Source organism: Carcharhinus amblyrhynchos, chromosome 30 (genome assembly GCF_965287045.1).
Source record: "Carcharhinus amblyrhynchos chromosome 30, sCarAmb.v2.hapA, whole genome shotgun sequence".
NCBI classification, from domain to species: Eukaryota; Metazoa; Chordata; class Chondrichthyes; order Carcharhiniformes; family Carcharhinidae; genus Carcharhinus; species Carcharhinus amblyrhynchos.
In genome coordinates this window covers 3,170,434-3,191,262 of record NC_137353.1, presented here as the reverse complement: position 1 = coordinate 3,191,262, position 20,829 = coordinate 3,170,434, and the positions used below count along the sequence as shown (strand labels likewise).

General features: G+C 43.0%; 1 protein-coding gene across 1 annotated transcript in view; it reads left to right on the top strand.

Annotated features, from left to right (window-relative positions):
• The window catches only part of LOC145360123 (uncharacterized), a 34,266-nt gene extending 20,974 nt beyond the window's left edge, over positions 1-13,292 (top strand). Inside the window, exons 7-10 of the mRNA XM_080215091.1 lie at positions 3,686-3,772; positions 6,461-6,608; positions 11,377-11,423; positions 12,836-13,292. Coding sequence (XP_080071217.1) covers positions 3,686-3,772; positions 6,461-6,608; positions 11,377-11,405 — 264 coding nt within the window. The 3' untranslated portion in view covers positions 11,406-11,423; positions 12,836-13,292. The remainder of the gene's footprint in view (positions 1-3,685; positions 3,773-6,460; positions 6,609-11,376; positions 11,424-12,835) is intronic.
• The last annotated feature ends 7,537 nt before the right edge of the window (positions 13,293-20,829 follow it).

Genomic DNA, 20,829 nt, shown 5'->3' with positions numbered 1-20,829 from the left:
ATATCCTGGGGGCTTCCATTGTAATGAAACTGAACTGGACCAGCTATATAAATACCCTAGCTATGAGAGCAAGTCAGAAGCTGGAAATTCTGCAGAGAGTAACTCACCCTCTGACTCTCCAGTGCTTGTCCACCATCTGCAAGGCACAAATCAGGAGGCTGATGGGATACTCTCCACTTGCCTGGATGCGTGCAGCTCCAGCAACACTCAAGAAGCTCAACACCATTCAGGATAGAGCATCACCCTATCCACCACCTTCAACATCCACTCCCTCCACCACTGACACACAGTGGCAGCAATGTGTCCCATCTTGATTAATAAGGAATTGGGGGTATGGGGAAAAGGCAGGAGAATGAGGGTAAGAAAGATATCAGCCACGATTGAATGGTGGAGCAGACTCAATGGGCCAAGTGATCTAATTCTGCTCCTGTGTCTTATGGTCTTATCTACAAGATGCACTGCAGCAACTCCCAAGGCTCCTTCAACAGCACCTTCCAAATCTGCGATCCCTGCACTTAAGAGGACAAGAGCAGCAGATACCTGGGAACACCACCACCTAAAAGATCTCCCCCAAGCCACACACCATCCTGACTTGGAAATATATTTTCGTTCCTTCACTTTCACTGGTCAAAACCCTGGAACTCCCTTCCCAATAGCACCATGGCTGTATCTGCACCACATGGACTGCAGTAGTTTAAGAAGGCAACTCATCACCACTTTCTCAAGGGTAATTAGGGTTGGGCAATAAGTGCTGGCCTAGACACTGATGCCCACATCTTGTGAAAGAATGAAAAAAAGCTCAGAAAGTAGAAAACTGTTTCATTTCCTGTTCTGGTTTCACTCGTTCACTGCCTTTGTGGTCAAGTTTTGGAAATCATTCTCAGTCCAGAAAAACGGCCACTGGTTCAATTCCCTTTTAACAATTATTTTTAATTGAACTGAATGTCATTAATTTTTAATACATCTAACGCGAATAGTGGGCAAGGTGAGATCATTGTCAAACCGTGAGAAACTAAATTAACGAAGCAGGTTTATATAAAACGGCCGATTGTAGACTTGTCAATGCTCCAAAGAAAGGTTAAGCCTGAAATGTTGAAATGTTGACCTCTGTATTGTTGCCCGCACCGCCTAGTTCCAGCATTTCCTATTTCATTTCCGCTTTGCAACACGTTCAGTTACACATTTTGTGTTGAAATGGAAGAAATGAAGGTTTCTGGGAGCTGGAAATGGGCGCGTTCCAGAACTGAGAGAGGTGAATAACCGGGGATGGTGGTGGGGATGGGGTATGCAGAGGGAGGCAAAGATTTAAAGTAATTGGTAGAGGATTAGAGAAAAATTGAGGTATTTTTCACCTAGAGTCTGTGGGAGATCTGGAACTCACTGCTTGGAAGGGAAATAGGGGTAGAATTCTGGATTGCATGTAAAAAATATTTGGATTTGCCGTAACCTTTGGGGTAACAGAGCAAGAAACAGAAGTTGTGATTAGGCTGGGAAAATCCTGGCCTAAGTCACCACCTAGTAGGAAATATGAAGTAGGGAGAGAGGGTGTGTTGTGGTATTTCAGAAATTCATTGATTCAGTGGTTACCAAACTGTGGCCATGACCCTTGATGGAGTCACAGGGATAACATTTGAGGTTGCAAGCTCCCCCACCGAGGAAGCAAGGGCAACTATCAAGAAGTGACTACCCAGTACAGGGGCTCTGGCAGCACCTGATGAAGGAACAGTACTCTGAAAGCTCGTGATTCCAAATAAATCTGTTGGACTTTAACCTGAGATTTCTTAATTAGGATAGACATAGTGTTAAGAGCTTGGAGGGAGTTGATTTTTTGAAATATATGCAGGAAAAACCTTTAGTTCAATATATAGAAGGTCCAACAAGGAAGGTGTGGTGCTGGACATAATTTTGGGGAATGAAGCTGGACAGGTGGTTGAGGTGGTGGTGGGGAGCATTTTAGTGATAGCAATCACAACATTTAAGTTTGTTATGGACAAAAAAATAGACAAGTTGCAACAAAAGTTTCAGATTGGGGGAGAGTGGATTTTTAGTGAAACAAGGCAAGATCTGGCCAAGATACAGTGGGGACAGCACCTTGTCAGGAAATCTACAGGAGAGCAGTGTGGTGGAGGGAGGGTGGTTCAAAACAGAAATAGAGAGGGTGCAAGCTCAGCATGTTCCTTCCAGAGTGATAGGAAGGAGTAACAAACCCAGAGATCCACGGATGACCAAAGATATTCAGAATATGATGAGATGGAAAGGACAGACTTTAAGCAGGTACAATGGGAGCGAATTAGTGGAGGCATTAATGGAGTATAGAAAGTACAGGGTGAACCTTAAGAACGCAGACCCAATGGGCCTCCCTCTGCACTATAGGGATTCTATGATTCCGGTCTTGGGTGACTGTCTGCATGTGTCTTTTTGGGTGCTCTGGTTTCCTCCCACAAGATGGGATTAGCCATGGTAAATGTGTGAGGTTATGGGGATAGGGCAGAACTAACAACAATCCCACTCAGGCCCTATCTCTGTAACCCAGTGTATTTACCCTGCTAATCCCACTGACACTAAGGGGCAATTTAGCATGGCCAATCAACCTAACCCGCGTATCTCTGGACTATGGGAGGAAACTGGAGCATCCGGAGGAAACCCATGCAGACACGGGGAGAACGCACAAACACCGCACAGTCACCCAGGCCTCTGGAGCTGTGAGACCGAAGTGCTAACTAGTGCGCCATTCAGTTTTTGCAATCACTGGAACTAGAGCTATCAGGGTTCAGCATTGTTATGGTGGAAATCAGATTTTTGGCACCCACACATGCACCGTAAAACATGGAAACCCGTGTTTCCCGATTCTCCTGATTTTCTGTTGCTATTCTCTCTGATGGCCAACACAGGCTAAAATTGCCCCCAAAACTCTTTTGCTTGAGAGCAGTTCAGAGAAAAGCAATATTTATAATAGTGTAGAGGTGTGTGCGAGACAGTGGGAAGCTCTGCATTAGGGTGTGATGTTGCTATAGATCAGTAATGTTGAATGCAAGTGAGAACATCAGGAATGTCTGCTGCTTCTTGATCAAGCTTCATGAGCTGGAGCCACTCCAATGCAGTAACGGAATGATGAGTACATAAAATAATAACATTTTTGCAAAGTATTTCAAAACACAGGTTTTCATTTTGATCTACACTAAACAAACTTTAATAATTTTAAACTGAATGTTGAAATACTACTTATTGCAGTTTTGTTTTTGCTAGTATCGTTCAAGAACTCATAGAATCATAGAATCCCTACAGTGTGGAAGGAGGCCATTCTGCCCATTGAATCTGCACCAACCACAATCCCACCCAGGCCCTATCCCAATTAGGCCATATATTTACCCTGCTAGTCTCCCTGACACTAAGTGGCAATTTACCCAGGCTAGTCCACTTAACCCATACATCTTTGGACTGTGGGAGGAAACCCACGCAGTCACAGGGAGAAAGTGCAGACTCCACTTGGACAGTCGCCCAAGCTGGGAATTAAACCCGGGTCCCTGGCACAGTGAGGCAGCAGTGCTAACCACTGTGTCATTGTAATGGTGTTACAGTGGAAAATACTTGGGTATGCACCCTAATCAAGCTTTCATTCTGCCTGACAATCCCCTCTTAATGTTAGTTCCTCTCAGGACTGACTGAAATATATTCCTTCTTGTAGATCCTGAAGGGAAAGATACTCCTGGTGTGGATATTCCTGGTACAGAATCTACCAGAAGTGGCCTATCTGGTGTACCTGCTCCGTCTGGTGAGTTGTTCAATGGAAGCTTTTTAATATGTGTATTTGCGTAGGATTTGATTCCAGCTATAGACAGCTGGCAGGGTGTCCCGAAATTTCAAGAGGATGTTTTCAGGATGGTGGATTCGAGGTTGGGAACAGACACACTTTTCATTCCAGAGTTTATACAAAGCAGGATAATTTGTTGGAAGATCCTCAAGGAATTCTCAGTGTTCCCTATATTCATGCACAAGGTAATAAAGTTAATTTTTACTAATGTTTGGACATATTTTCTGTCTGACAGTGTCGATGGGGTTGGTCAGATTTTGGTTGCAAGGAGAGTGAAGTTAGGCACCTTTTCACCTTTGGAAACCCTGTATATTTTTTCTCAGTCTGGTTGTGTTATTTAATCTTGCTTATTCTGAGTTTGTGCAAGATGTTCTTAACTGGCACACACAGTCACCTGATGTTTGGCTGTAGATATTGCTTTGTGTTACTTCAGCCAGTCAGCTCTGGGAGGTTTTTCTCTGGAGCAAAGTCCCAGTCTATTCAGTCTCTCCTTATAACTCAATCCATCAAGTCCTGGTAAATCTCTCCTGCACTGTTTCTAGTTTAATAATATCTTTTCTATAATTGGGTGATCAGAACCGTACACAATATTCCAAATGTGGCCTTACTAATGTCTTGTACAACTTCAACAAGACATCCCAACTCCTGTCTTCAATGTTCTGACCAATGAACATTGAGGAGCTAGATTCATTTTGTGGAATGGACTTCCAACACCAGTTAAGGCTAGAATGAGTCCTTGGTTAAGGGGGTAGGCTCAGTCAGAAGGTACTGGGTTCGAGCCCTGGCCCAGGCAGTCCTGTCGAGTGGACACTGTCCAGTTTTAGAGGCACAAGTGGCTCCTCCATGTGGATTGGAGGAATCCATTAGATCATCTTGCCAGGATTAACCACTTGATTGGCCAGTATAACAGTGGATCATGAATAGAGCAGAGGAGGTTATGGAAAGACTTATTAGAGGCATTCAAAACCCTGAAGAGTTTTAATAGAGTAAATAAGGAGAAACTGTCCCTCAAGGTCCCTCACAGCAGACTGGTGCAGAAGGTGAAGTCACGTGGGATCAGAGGGTGAGCTGGCAAGGTGGATACAAAACTGGCTTGGTCAAATAAGACAGAGGGTAGCAATGGAAGGGTGCATTTCTGAATGGAGGGCTGTGACAAGTGGTGTTCCTCGGGGATCAACGCTGAGACCTTTGCTGTTCATAACATATATAAATGATTTGGAGGAAAATGTAACTAGTTTGATTAGTAAGTTTGCAGATGACACAAAGGTTGGTGGATTTGTGGATAGCGATGAGGACCATCAGGGAATACAGCAGGATATAGATCAGTTGGAGACTTTGGCAGAGAGATGCCAGATGGAGTTTAATCTGGACAAATGTGAGGTAATGCATTTTGGAAGGTCTAATACAGATAGGAAATATACAGTAAATGGCAGAACCCTTAAGAGTATTGATAGGCAGAGGGATCTGGGTGTACAGGTACACAGGTCACTAAAAGTGGCAATGCAGGTGGAGAAGGTAGTCAAGAGGGCATACGGCATGCTTGCCTTCATTGGCTGGGGTACTGAGTTTAAAAATTGGCAAGTCATGTTGCAGCTTTATAGAACCTTAGTTAGACCGCATTTGGAATATTGTGTTCAATTCTGGTTGCCACACTACCAGAAGGATGTGGAGGCTTTGGAGAGGGTACAGAAAAGATTTACCAGGATGTTGCCTGGTATGGAGGGCATTAGCTATGAAGAGAGGTTGGAGAAACTTGGTTTGTTCTCACTGGAGCGACGGAGGTTGAGGGAAAGACCTGACAGAAGTCTATAAGATTATGAGAGGCAGGGATGGAGTAGAGAGTCAGAAGGTTTTTCCCAGGGTGGAAGAGTCAATTACTATGGGGCACAGGTTTAAGGTGCGAAGGGCAATGTTTAAAGGAGATGTACAAGGCAGATTTTTTACACAGAGAGTAGTGGGTGCCTGGAGCTCGTTGCCGGGGGAGGCAGCGGAAGCGGATACGGTAGTGACTTTTAAGGAGTGTCTTAACAAATACATGGATCCGATGGGAATAGAGGGATATGGTCCCCGGAAGGATAGGGGGTTTTAGTTCAGTTGGGCAGTTTGGTTGGTGCAGGCTTGGGGTGTTGAAGAGGCTGTTCCTGTGCTGAAATTTTCTTTGTTCATTGTATCCCGTGACAGGAATACCAGAGACAGATTTAAGATTGGCACAAGAACCAGAGTATTACCAGGAAAATTGTTTCCACATTATGGACTATTATAATCTGAGATGTGCTGCCTGAACAGCCGGGGAAGCAGATTCATAGTAATTTAGAAAAGAGAATTGGATTAATATTCAAGGGGAAAACATTTCCAGAGCGATGGGGAATGATCAAGGGAGTGAAACTAGTTGGAGAATCCTTTCAAAGAAGCAGCACAGGGACAACACGCTGTGTCTGTCCTGCAAATATCTGTGATTCTAGGAAAGGGATGTTTAGGAGACAACCTATCAGATAGTTAATAAACCTGTAAACCCTGCAAGAATTTAGAAAATATGGACTTAATGAGATAAATAGCCAGTTCTTTTTCCACATTTCAAACCTCCCTGGGATGTTCTTACTGACATATCTGTTCTATTTACCTCTCTTTTTCTCTCCCATTATTCTAAAGGTTATCATTGAATGGGGATCAAATGGAACCTACGTGCTAGAAGCTGGTGCAGTGACAGGTGCTTTTATTTCCGTTGCCATCAAAATTGGCCTGGTTTGGTCAATGGTCAAAGTTTCGCGCTGTTTTGGTCAAGATCTACATGAAAGAAGTAAGTTGGCATCTTTCAAGCCTTTGAATATGAATGGTGGCATTTGATACACCTTCCAAACCCTCTACCACCGAGAAGGGAAGGAGCAATAGGTGCATGTTCACACTCCCACCTGGAAATTCCCCTCCAAGTCGCACATTTGGAACCAAATCACAGACCCATCACTGTCACTGAATCAAAATCCCTCAGAGCACTGTGGGTGTACCTACCACATGGACTGTAATGGTTCAAGATGGTCTTTATTGCAAAGGGGATGGAATATAAAAGTAGTGAAGTCCCACCTCAACTGTACAGGACTTCAGTGAGACCACACCTAGAGTACTGTTTACAATTTAGGTTTCCTTTTTTATTCTTTCATGGGATAAGGGCATGTTGGAAGGCCAGCATTTGTTGCCCATCCCTAATTGCCTTTGAACACAGTGGCTTGCTCAGCCATTCCAGAGGGCATTTAACAGTCAACCACATTCCTGTGGCTCTGGAGTCACATGTAAGCCAGACTGGGTAAGGACAGCAGATTTCCTTCCCTAAAGGACGTTAATGAAGCGGATGGGTTTTTACAACAATCGACAATGTTTTCATGGTCTCAGTTACTGGATGAGATTTTATCTGGATTTTATTAAGTGAATTTAAATTCCACCAGTTCCTATGGTGGGAATTGAACCCTTGAACCCATGCCCCCAGAGCATTAATCTGAGCCTGCGGATTACTAGTTCAATAAAATTACTATTACGCCACCATCTGCCCAAATTTAAGGAGAGACATTGACATTAGAAGCTGCTCAGAGGAGTTTCACTGGTTGATTCTTGGTGTTATGAGTAAAGGTTGAGTGAGTTGAGAGTACTGTGTGCAGTTCTGATCGCCACATTATCAGAAGAATGTGATTGCACTGGAGGGGGTGCAGAGATTTACCAGGATGTTGTCTGGGATGGAACATTCCAATTATGATGAGAGGTTCAATAGGTTTGGGTTGTTTTTGTTGGAGCGGAGAAGATTGAGGGACAACCCGATTGAGGTGTACAAGATTGTGAGCAACATAAACAGAGTGAATAAGCAGCAGCTGTTCCCCTTAGTTGAAGAGTCAGTCACAAGGGGACATAGATTCAAGGTGAGAGACAGGAGGTTTAAGGGGGATATGAAGAAAAATGTTTTTATCCAGAGGGTGGTGACAGTCTGGAATGGAGGGGTGGTGGAGGCAGGTTGCCTCACATTCTTTAAGAGGTATCTGGATGAGCACTTGGCACATCATATCATCCAGGGCTATTTGCCAAGTGCTGGCAGACGGAATTAGGTGGAAATTCAGGTACTTCTAATGTGCCGGTGCAGACTCAATGGGCTGAAGGGCCTCTTCTATGCTGTATGGTTCTATGATTCTAAGTTGGGCCTTTACTCATTGGAGTTTCAAAAAATGGGAGGTGAGCTTTTTGATACACATAAGATTCTGAGGGGGCTTGACAGGGTCAAAGCTGAGAGAATGTTTCCCCTTGTGGGGGAATTTAGAATTAAGTGGCACAATTTAAAAATAAGGCCTACCATTTAAGATGGAGATGAGGAGGAACTTCTTCTCTTAGAGGGTCTTTAGTCTTTGAAAGAGAGCAGTGGAGGCTGAATCGTTGAATATATTCAAGGCTAAGTTGGACAACTGTTAGATCTACAAGGGTCTCAAGGGGAAGGAAAGTAAAGTTTAGAGCAAAATTGAACCAGCCATGATTTTATTGAATGGCGGAGTAAGCTCAAGGTGACAAATGGCCTACTTCTGTTTCTTATGATCTTAGGCGGTTCACCACCATCTTCTCAATAGCATTTAGGGACAGGCACTGCTGACTTCACCAGCAATGCTCACATCCAAAGAACAAAAACACAAAATGAATGAATTGTACTTGATGTTGAGGGAGGGAACACAGCTGCATGAATGGGTGCAGTTGAAGACATATCAAAAGGGAATCTTTAAACCCAGTATTATCCAGAGACTTCATGCTAGACTATTGGAATACTGCAGCATGCTAAAACTGTTTTGAAAGTGAAATGTTTGCAAGAACAGCAGCTCCTTTGTGAATTAGCCACATGAGACCAATTTGGGTTATCGTATGTCAGATACACAATCCAAATGATTCTAGTGCTGTCTATATTTATATAAAAATATACACTTAAAAATCATGCTCACTGCACAGCGGCAATTCTGTGGCTGAGAAAGTTAACCATCACGCTCCCTCTTAGTTTTGTTCTTGAGTCGGATATTAAGAAGCTTGAGATTACAGAATTCTTACAGTGCAGAAGGAGGCCATTCAGCCCATTGAGTCTGCACCAAATCTCCAATAGAGCATCCTACCCAGGCCCTATCCCTGTAATCCCACATATTTATCCTACTAATCCCCCTAACCCACACAACTTGGCACTCTAAGTAACAATTTAGCATGGCCAATCCACCTAATTTACACATCTTTAGACTGTGGGAGAAACCAGAGCACCCAGAGGCAGCCCATGCAGAACATGCAAACTCCACACAGACAGTGACCCAAGGTTGGAAGTGAACCCAGGTCCCTGGAGCTGTGAGGCAGCAGTGCTAACCACCGTGCCACCATTTCCTTTTCAGAAGTCTTGATCCTGAACTCAGTGCCTAAAATTGCCAATGGGTTTTAGGAGATCCTGTGAGATTCCCATTTTCCTGCGACACTGTGGCACCGAGCTGCTTTACGTTGTACATTGTTGGAGAATCTGGGAGATGATTAGATTCTCTGCAAGTGGGAGCCACTCTGCATTTTCATCTTCAACTCAAGCTCCTCCTGCAGGACGAATGTTGTCATCAGTCGATTTGAAGAGAAAAAGAAGTTGACAGATTTTCCCTGGCCTGTTGGAGATTCATCTCAGGTTGAAGGAACAGCTTTAAGAGGCCAATCTCCTCCCTTTGCCCTGTTAGTGGAGACAACCCCTGAACAATGGTTGGTTAAAAAATCCAATGTTTGGAGTAAAAGCGATGACTGTGTGACAATGTTGAGAAGGTTGCAGCTTTAACTTTGTCCTGAGTGGGGAGCTGTGGCTTTTCAAATGAATCAAAAGCAGATTAATGCTGAAGGCCGTAAATCACCAAGCACAGACTGAGAAACTAGAAATCGACATCAAATCATCTGGTCTCATAGATATTTGTTACTGTAAATGTTCTGGATTTTTTAAAGGGCTCTTTCGTCAATGTACAGCCTTGTTGATAATCTTCTTAGTTGGTCTTAACTTGTGTCAGCCAATGACAACATTGCAACTCAAAAATTATTCAGCAGAAAATTTCCTTTTGGGAATCACAGTTTTTCAGTTATTTTAATGAATTAATTGATATATTCAGGTGAAATTTCTTAAAATGATGATCAGTAATTTCATCCAAATACAATTTATTAGTTTACCCCTTAAGAGTGCTGCCCAGATAACTGAGCTATATCTTTCATGGGATTTTAGCCTCACTGGCTAGTCCAGCATTTATTGTCCGTCCCTAATTCCTCTTCAGAAGGTGGTGATTAACCACCTTCCTAAATAAAACTTGCTGGGCCATTTCAGAGGGCAGTTGAGAGTCAGCCACATTGCTGTGGCTCTGGAGTCACATGTAGGCCAGACCAAGTAAGGATGGCAGATTTCCTTCCCTAAGGGACATTAATGACCCAGATGGGTTTTTAATAACAGGTTTTGTGATCAGCGTCATTGATGCTAGCTTTTTATTACTTTTTTTAGTTAATTGCTTTGGTGGGATTTGAACTCATGCCTCTGGATCACTAGTCCTATAATGGATGTGAATGGCCTTCTAGCATATTTGACAAATCAGTGAGAAAATGAACTTGCTGTACTGTTTGAAACCTCAGGTAAATATAGGACAGAGATAATATTGGGTGGGGATATTCCCATAATCAGATCCTCTGGCCTCCTGGTGCTCACTTGAACTGCACAAAGATAAGGGACAGGTCAAATGATTGGTTAGATTGATCCTAAATGGTATTGAGAAGGTGGATGTGGAAAGGATGTTTCCTCTTGTGGGTGAATCCAGAACTAGGGGGCACTGTTTTAAAATTAGGGGGTCGCCCCTTTAAGACAGAGATGAGGAGAAATTTACTCTGAGGGTTGTGAGACTTTGGCCTCAGAAAGTGAATATTATTAAGGTGGAGGGAGATAGATTCTTGTTAGGCCAGGGAATCAATTGTCATGGGTAGATGAAACGTGGAATTTAAAACACTAACAGACGAGCCAAGGTCTTATTGAATGATGGAGCATGCTCGAGGGGCTGCTCCTATTTTGTATGTTTGCATGTATGTTTAAATGCACGGTGCAGAAGGTCAGTGTGAAGGCCTGACAAAACGTCAGTGAATTTGCGATCTGCATTAGCCCTGAGAATTGGGTTTTCCCACTCTTTAAGGAAGGGCTGCCTCTGCACTGGGTGTTGTTCAGGCACACTGGGTTTCTGAATGATGCTGGTCTGAACCCTCGACCACATTAGGCAAGACAGATTTCTGTGCCGTTTCCAAACACTTCTTAGTTTGTGTTAAAACTTTGATAAAAGTTTGTAGTGGTGGAACCACTCAGTAATCCATCAGCTGCCAAAAAAGCTCATTTCTGCACACAATATTCAGTAAGTGAAAACTGTTACCATCAGCCTGAGGTTTGTTTCTGAGACCTGATAAATCCCGCTGCTCCTTACAGGAAAATTATTTTATAGCTGCGCTCATTTGCTGTCTTTATTATTACTGTTTCTAATTATATCTTTGGCTTTTTTCATGTTTTCCCCTTTCTTTCCTAGTTTTTCGTTCCACGGACACACTCCCATAGGCTTGGATTCCTTCAAGGGTAAGATGATACTTTTTTTTTGCAAATTCTTTTCCCACATCCCTCTGTAAAAAAATTCTTCTGGTTCCACGCAGTGCCTGTAGGCGATGGGCCTTTCTTCCTGTTCAGCTTCCTACGGGAAAACTCCAAGCAGCAGCTCATCCAAGTGATGATGCATCCACCCCAACTCAAACGTGTCAATAGTGTCTTAGTGCCTTCTGATTGTGACACTCAGTGAGGTATTTCTTTTAATTACACAGCTCTGGGTCACACTGGAACAACCTCATGAGCAAGGGAACTTCCAGTCAAAAGCAGACTTTTTTTATTTGTTTGTGGGACACTGGTGTTGCTGGTTGATTGGCATTTATTCCCCATCCCTAGTTGCCCTTGTACCTGAGTGGCTTGTTAACCCATTTCAGAGGGCAGTTGAGAGTCAACCACATTGCTGTGGCTATGGGGTCACATATAGGCCAGGTTGGGTAAGAACAGCAGATTTCCTTCCCTAAAGAGTATTAGTGAACCAGCTGGGTTTTTCTGACAATCAACAATGGTTTCATGGTCATTAATAGATTCTTAATTCCAGATATTTTTTGTTGAATTCACATTCCACCATCTGTTGTGACGGGATTTGATCCCAGGTCTCCAGGACATCAACTGAGTTTCTGAATTAAGAGTCTAGCGATAATACCCCTGGACCATCACTCCCTGCCAAATAAATTTCTGGATTCCTTTGATCAGAATGTATCACCTCACACTTCTCTGTATTAAATTCCGCCTGCCTTTCTAGTCCATCTACATCAATTGGTGTCATCCTCACTGCACAAGGAGGCCATTCGGCCCATAGAGTCTGCAGCAACAACAATCCCACCCAGGGCCCTATCCCCATCATCACTCCACTAATCCTGCTAACATGTGCATCCTGGGACACGAAGGGGCAATTTATCACGGCCAATCAACCTAACCCACACATCTTTGGTCTGTGGGAGGAAACCGGAGCACCCGGAGGAAACCCACACAGATAAGGGTAGAATGTGCAGACTCCACACAGACAGTGACCCAAGCTGGGAATCGAACCTGGGTCAGTGGCGCTGTGAGGCAGCTGTACCGCCCAGATATTTTTTGGAACTTTGGTTCTTGGAACAACCCCTGTCACAATATTGTACTCTCCTGTGTACAAATGCAAAACAAGCTGAATGTTAGGTGTTGCATTTAACACTATAGGTTGTAGGGATCAGCCCTTTAAAAGTGAGAGTATTCAGTTGGAGGCAATGAGTAGCTTCTTTGAGCAGGATTGTTTGTTGGATCGGGATGTTACAGTCCTTCAGGTGAAGACGTCAATGTGATGAGGAGATCGGGCATAGTTTAAAGCAGAGACAATACTGAGAATGAACTAAAAAGGCCAAACACTGAGAAATATTTTTTGTCTCTCCCAGGTCCGTGCTTTCCTCATCAAAGTCATAATCTTCCTGCTGCCTTCACACCCTGAGTGACATTACTGAATCACCCTATCCAAGTGTTCAGCGATGAAAACAGTTTGTTACAATGTTTAACATGAATAAATATATCTATTTTTATATCACAACATTTATACAAAACAACAGTTTCTTAAACTAAATTTTTAAAAATTGTAAAATATAGTTTGCTGGGGTAACTCCATTACTATTGAATATATAGATTTTGATATCTTATTTATCGATATATTCAGAGCTTCACTGCTGGACATATCTTTGTACGGAAGTATCAGCGTTGTCAAATTCAAATAATCTGATTACATTTGGAGTTATAATCAGTTCATCCCAGCAAGAACTGAACAAATGGTTTAAATGGCAGATTATTGAATTAGTCAACATACTGGAATTAATTAAAAGCAAATTACTGCAGATGCTGGAGTCTGAAACCAAAAGCGAAAACGCTGGAAAATCTCAGCAGGTCTGGCAGCGTCTGCAAGGAGAGAAAAGAGCTGACACTTCGAGGCCAGATGATCCTTTGGCAAAGCTGGGCTTTGACAATCAGTTGTCTGGACTCGAAACATCAGCTCTTTTCTCTCCTTATAGATGATACCAGACCGGCTGAGATTTTCCAGCATTTTCTCATTTGGTTAGTGGAATTAATTATATTTTGTCAATAACTGATACTTCACAATGATGCTAACATTGCAGGTCATAGATTACAGACGTAATGATTGGAATTTTACACTAAAATATTGTGATTAGAACATTTAACAATTTGTGTGAAATTACTTTACATTAACAGTTAAGTATTGGATAAAATCATATTTATTTGCTAATATTGCAATGTATAGTTTACAGATTTATCTATTGAATTTATATTAGTTACCATTCAATGCTTGTTGTTTCACTTGGCACCGCTACTGACCGATTGTATCCACTTGGCTGGAAGTGTTTGAAAGTGTAATCGGATTGCAGGGGGCTGAGAGCGGACTGGATTTTTCAGGTGCCCTGAGTGGAGAGTCAGCTACAGGACACATTCTCACTGGTGGAGATATCTTGGAGGAGGCAGGTTCAGACTCCCATCAACAACTATATAGAGCTGAACTCAGACTCTTGGTGTTGTACTCAACTGTGAGATGAACTTATGACCATTCATATTTCACATCACAAAGCGACCTATTTTCACCTCTGTTACATTGTCCAACCCTGCCCCTGCTGAAACTCTCATTTGTTACCTCTCACCTTGACTATTCCAATGCACATCCGGCTGGCTTCCCGCCCTCTGTAAACTTGAGAATATCCAAAGCTGTGCTGCCTTGTACTAGCTGGAACCAAATCTTGTTCACCCATCCCCTGTGTTCGCTGACTTACACTAGATCCTGGCCAGGCCTCAATTTTAAAATTCTTCATCTTGTTTTCAAACTCGTCCACCTGCTATCTCTGTAATTTCCTACAACCCTCCCCAAGGTACCTCATCCAATTCCAGCCTCTTCTGCATCCTCGATTTTAATAACTCTACAATTGGTGTCCATGTGTTCAGATCTGCGGGGACGGCACTGTGGCACAGTGGTTAGCACTGCTACCTCACACTGCCAGGGACCCAGGTTCAATTCCTGGCTTGGGTCATTGTGCGGAGTCTGCATGTTCTCCCCATGTCTGTGTGGGTTTCCTCTGGTTTCCTCCCACAGTCCAAAGATGCACAGATTAGGTAGATTGGCCGTGCTAAAATTGTCCCTTAATATCAGGGGGACTAGCGAGGGTAAATGCATGTGGTTCTAGGGATAGAGCCTAGATGGGATTGTGGTTGGTGCAATCTCGATGGGCCGATTGGCTTCCTACTGCCCTGTAGGAATTCTATGATTCTAGGTCTTGAATTCTATAATTCTCTCTCTAAACATTTCCATCTCTTTACCACTCTTTCCTCCTTTAAGACATTCCTTAAAACTTATCTTTTTGACTATTACTTTGGTCATTGGACCTTATGTTGCCTTATGTGGCTCAGTGTCCAATATTGCTCCCATGAAGCACCTTTGTATTGAAAGTGCTATATAAATACAAGTTGTTGTTGTATTTAAGTCTATTTTATATATGAATTGTATTGTGTGACTTGCTACAGGAGAGACAAGATATGGGTGTTTTTGATAAGTATTACGCAGTGGTTTTGAATAACTATAAACCGACAAAAGAATAGTTAACTTTTTTGTGATTTGAAGTAAGTCTGTTTGAATATCTTAGTCACATGACATGCTATTCACTGTGTTAAATTCCCTTTGTACAAGACTTCTTTTATTGTGATTTTCCTGGTTGCTCCTGGTTTGTGGCTATTACCCAATACCATGCTGCTTTTCTCCAACATGAATCTATAGCCAGTCAATAGAAACGTGTGGCCAGCATGCGGCCCACTTCAGCATGAATTAAATGTGAAACTATTTAATCGGAGCATGCCATTGATGAAATGCACAGTTCCCTAGGCGACAGGGGACTTTCCTGACTACATTGCAGCAAATCAAACTTTATTTTCCAGCTCCCAGCTCCAGATCTATGTCCACTGCAGGGTCAATCCCAAAGATTTTTGGGTTGACGAGAGAAATGACTGGAATCTACTGCTAAACAAATGTTCCAATGGCTACTGCTCAATTGGTCTACCCAGACTCTGGGTCAAATTAACCCAACTTTAAATATTGTGCCCTTAAGTTCCAGGACAAGGTGATGGGGTGGGCCTAACTGTACTGGATATCAGCCACAGCCTAAATCAAAGGGATGAGGTCATTTTAATAATGATGTGGATGTGCCGGTGTTGGACTGGAGTAAACACAGTAAAAAGTCTGACAACACCAGGTTTTAGTCCAACCGATTTATTTGATAGTAAACTCACAAGCTTTCGAGGGGACTCCCTCTTTGTCAGGTGAATGGAGAGTTCATTTTAATAATCAGGTCAGCCAGTCTGTGCCTGCAGAGACATCCTCACAAAGTTCAGGCCTCTCAGTGTGTCAGGGAGTGTGGATGAGAAGACAAAGATCCTTAAAGAGCTTGAGGTCTTTGCCTGGTGAAAATAAAATACCTCCGTTCAGTGGATATTCAGGCAGCCTCCGGGATCAATGAAATTTGCTGCTTATCACGCCTGGTGACTTGGTTAAACAATGGAACCCTATCTTTCCACAGTATTTGTGGATTCTCCTAAGCCTAGCACAGGAATGCTGTCGGGGATTCCTGGGATGGCATTGGAATGTTCTTAAACCTGAGGGGGACACACTTGTCCAGGGCAGAAATTTCCCATTGCACCAATAAAGTTATTAAGATTTTCTTTATCTGAAGTGGTCACTTTGATATTAGGAAGTTACTTCATTCCTTCTTGTATGAAATTGGTGGAGAATTGATCTGAGTTTTCCAGATTCTGTGGCTGTTCACTGTTTATAACTAGAAAGCAATGAGTTTAAGTTTTTGTAATTCAGGTGAATTGACCAAGTGTTTATAAAAGAGAAAGCAAGGCAGGTGTTCCTTTCGACTGTACAAACTTGTTTAGCCCGTTATGTTATATCAGCACAGAGTTAAACTTAAATACATCAAAACCTGTATAAAAGCACCAAAGATTATCAAAGTTGGACAGTTGCGTTAATCTGATTCAAAACAAGTTTTTAATTTAAGATTAACTGTAGTGTCAAACCAACTAATGAGAAGAAAATGATAGTAAAGAGTAAAACTCAAAATTGTGTTGTTCTGGTGTGCATGCCTGCTGTTTGGTAAGTTCTTCCTTCTGTTATGGGAAACAGACATGCAGCCAATTTAGGGTAGCTTTAAGCATCTTCCAGGGATAAGTTTCAGAACAGTTTTGGAACTGGTGTCTAATTTATTCTCCCAGCTGGGAAAATGATTGAATGTTTACAGCCAGTCTCGATTCCCCATTCTTTCCCATAGCTCTGCACTTTCAGGTGTTCATTAAATTCCCTTTCAAAAGGCACAATTGAATGTGCCTCCACGACACTCTCACTGGCAGTGCGTTCCTGATCCTAACCACTCAGAATGGCATGGTGGCACAGTGATTAACACTGCTGCCTCACAGCACCAAGGACCGGGTTCAATTCCTGGCTTGGGTGACTGTGTGCGCCAGATCTGCACATTCCCCCCGTGTCTGCATGGATTTCCTCCAGATGCTCCAGTTCCCTCCCACAGTTCAAAAGAAGCACTGGTTAGGTGCATTGGCTGTGCTAAGTTCTCCCTCAGTTTATCCGAACAGGTACCAAAGAGTGGCGACTAGGGGATTTTCACAGTAACTTCATTGTAGTGTTATTGGAAGCCGACTTGTGAGATTAATGAATAACCTTTAAACTCACTGTGTAAAATAAGACTTTTCCTCATTGCTTCTTTAGCCAGTCACCTTAAAGCAGTGTCCTCTGTTTGACCTTTTCACCAATGTAAATAGTTCCTCCCTATCTACCCTATCCAGACCTGTCACGATTTTGAATATCCTCGATCAAATCCCCACCCCAATCTTATCTCCTTGAAGATGCACATCTATTCATGTAACTGAACTGTCTCATCGCTGGAAGATGGGTGCTGCGAGGAGCTGATCAGAAAAGTTACAAAAAATTAAAATCAAAGCCACCATACCTTTGGTTTGGGGGGGGGGAGGGGGGAGGGGGGGAAGGGGGGAGGTGGCAGGGGGTGGAACAGCCCTTTTGACCCCCTCAGCTGGGATCAAATAGAAACCCCATCGAGGCCTGTGAAGCAATTCCCCTCATAGCCCCCAACCCTAACTATTGGGTCACAAGAGCGTAGACGGTAAAAGGCCGTGCTCCCAGTGTGGAATCTCGCTGAATGAGAGCAGGACTCAATGGTAAGGCCACCAACACAATAGCACAATAGCTCTGTCAGACTTATCCTGGGGACTGGGCACTGAGGCCTTGCACCTGGAACCTCATCTGTAAATTTGACAGAATTTCAGATCCAGTTAAACTCATTTCCCCCTCGTGTTCAAAGTAATGTTAATGTTACAGCAGCAAGGTTCATTCTTAAACCAGGAAGCGTTGAAGCTTTACCCTTTGAACAGAGCGTTAATTTACCAGCAGGACCTGGATTTGAGAATAAAATACAACTAGGCATCTGTGAGATCTCTAACCTACTGTCAATCACTTTGTAAAAGAATGCACTGTGTATTACACAAAGGAGATAAATGTAAATGTGCATCAGAAATATTTTTAAAATTAAATCTTTTTTGAAATATTGTCTAAAGTATTGAGATGTGATGTTCTTATTGCTACAAAACAGTTTGGTAATTTGGGGATGTCACAACTGGGAACAGATGTTGCTATGAAACAGATTAGTGCAGCTTTCAGTATAGATTACACTGTACATGGATATTTACAGCAATAACTTGCATTTATGTAGCACCTGTAATGTCTGAAGGCGCTTTACAAGAATGTAATAAGACAAGTATCTACACAAGCCAGGGAGATATGTTAAGATATGATTAAATGTTTAATTAAAGAGGCAGGTTTTAAGGAGCACGAAGAGAGCAGTGGAGAGATTCACAGAGGGACGGCAGAGTTCAGGCAACAAAAACCACTGCCCCCCAGAGGTGGGCCGATAACGGGAGGGGTTTTGGCACAAAACCAGAATTAGAGGAGAGCTGGTATCTCGGAGGGTTGTGGAGTTGGAGGAGATTATAGAAATAAGGAGGGGCTTAGCCGTGGCAGCATTTAAAGACAAAGTTGAGAATCTTAAAATTGTTTTGTATTAGGAGATAGGTAAACAAGAGTTGGTGCATATATTTGTACCATGGAATACATTATTTATATGATGTAATATCATAGCATCATAGAATAGAATTATAGAATCTTTACAGTACAGTCTGCACTGACTCTCTGATAGAGCATCTTATCCAGGCCCTCTCCCCCACTCTATTTTTGTAACCCCACACTTTTCCCATAACTAATCCAACTAACCTAGACATCTTGGGGTACTAAGGGGCAATTTAGCATGATCAATCCGCATAACTTGCACATCTTTTGGATTGTGGGAGGAAACCAGAGCACCTGGAGGAAACCCACGCAGACACAGGGAGAATGTGCAAACTCCACACAGACAGTCACCCAAGGCTGGAATCGAACCCGGGTCCCTGGAGCTGTGAGGCGGCATTGCTAACCTCTGGGCCACCCACAAATGAAGATAAACATGATGAAATCGTAGGCCGAAGCCAAATCCGCACTCCTGGTGCCGATTAGAATTACGTAGAGTTCTACAGCACTGAAACAGGCCATTCAGACCAACTAATACTTGCAGTGTTTATGCTCCACTCCTTTTAAACACTCATCACAAGAGACATAAAATAAACTGTTTTATTAAAGGTACAGTATCGTCACAGGCAGGAGAGAGATTACAAAAAATTATCTATATATTTTCAATAAATAGAAACACACGAGATAGAAGCAGGAGGCCGTTCGGCCCTTTGAGCCTGCTCCACCATTCATTACGATCATGGCTGATTGTCCAACTCAATAGCCTAATCCTGCTTTCTCCCCATAACCTTTGATCCCATTCGCCCCAAGTGCTTTATCCAGCCGCCTCTTGAATACATTCAAAGTTTTGGCATCAACTACTTCCTGTGGTAACAAATTCTACAGGCTCACCACTCTAAGTGAAGAAATATCTCCTCATCTCCGTCCTAAGTGGTCTACCCCGAATCCTCAGACTGTGACCTTTCGTTCTGGACTCCCCCACCATTGGGAACATCCTCCCTGCCTCTACCCTGTCCAGTCCTGTTAGAATTTTATCAGTCTCTATGAGATTCCCCCCTCTCATTCATCTGAACTCCAGTGAAAACAATCCTAACCTGGTCAATCTCTCCTCAAACATCAGTCCCACCATCCCCGGAATCAGCCTGGTAAACCCTCGCTGCACTCCCTCGAGAGCAACAACATCCTTCCTCAGAAAAGGAAACCAAAACTGCGCTCAATGCTCTAGGTGTGGCCTCACCAAGGCGCCTGGATAATTGTAACAACACATTCCTGCTCCTGTACTCAAAACCTCTCACAATGAAGACCAACATACCATTTGCCTTCTTTACCGCCTGCTGTACTGCATGCTTACCTTCAGTGACTGGCGCACAAGGACATCCAGGTCCCGCTGCACACTCCCCTCTCCCAATTTACAGCCATTCAGGTAGTAATCTGCCTTCTTGTTTTTGCTTCCAAAGTGAATAACCTCACACTTATCCAAATTATTCTGCATCTGCCATTGATTAGCCCACTCACCCAATCTGTCCAGATCATTCTGAAGGATCTCTGTATCCTCGTCACAGTTCACCCTCCCACCCAACTTGGTATCATCTTCAAACTTTGAGATGTTTCATTTTGTTACCTCATCCAAATCATTTATATATATTGTGAATAGCTGGGGTTCCAGCACTGATCCCTGTGACACCCCACCAGTTACTCCTGCCAATTTGAAAAGGACCCATTAATACCTATTCTTTGTTTCCTCTCTGCCAATCAGTTTTCTATCCATGGCAATACACTTTTCCCAATCCCATGTGCTTGAATTTTGCACAATAATCTCTTTACGCAGGACTTTGTCAAACGCTTTCTGAAAGTCAAATATATCACATTGACTGGCCCCCTCTTGTCAACTCTACTAGTTACATCTTTAAAGAATTCCAATAGATTTGTCAAGCATGATTTCCCCTTCATAAATCCATGCTGTCTGATCCTGTCACTGCTTTCTAAATGTGCTGCTATACAGTCCTTGATAATGGATTTGAGAATTTCCCCACTACCGACGTTAAGCTGGTCTATAATTCCCTGTTTTCTCTCTACTGCCCTTTTTGAATATGGGAGTGACATTCGCTACCCCCAATCTGCAGGGACTGTTCTTGAGTCTAAAGAATCCTGGAAGATGACCACCAATGCATCCATTATTTCTAGAGCCACTTCCTTAAGTACTCTGGATGTAGATTGTTAGGCTCTGGGGATTTATTCGCC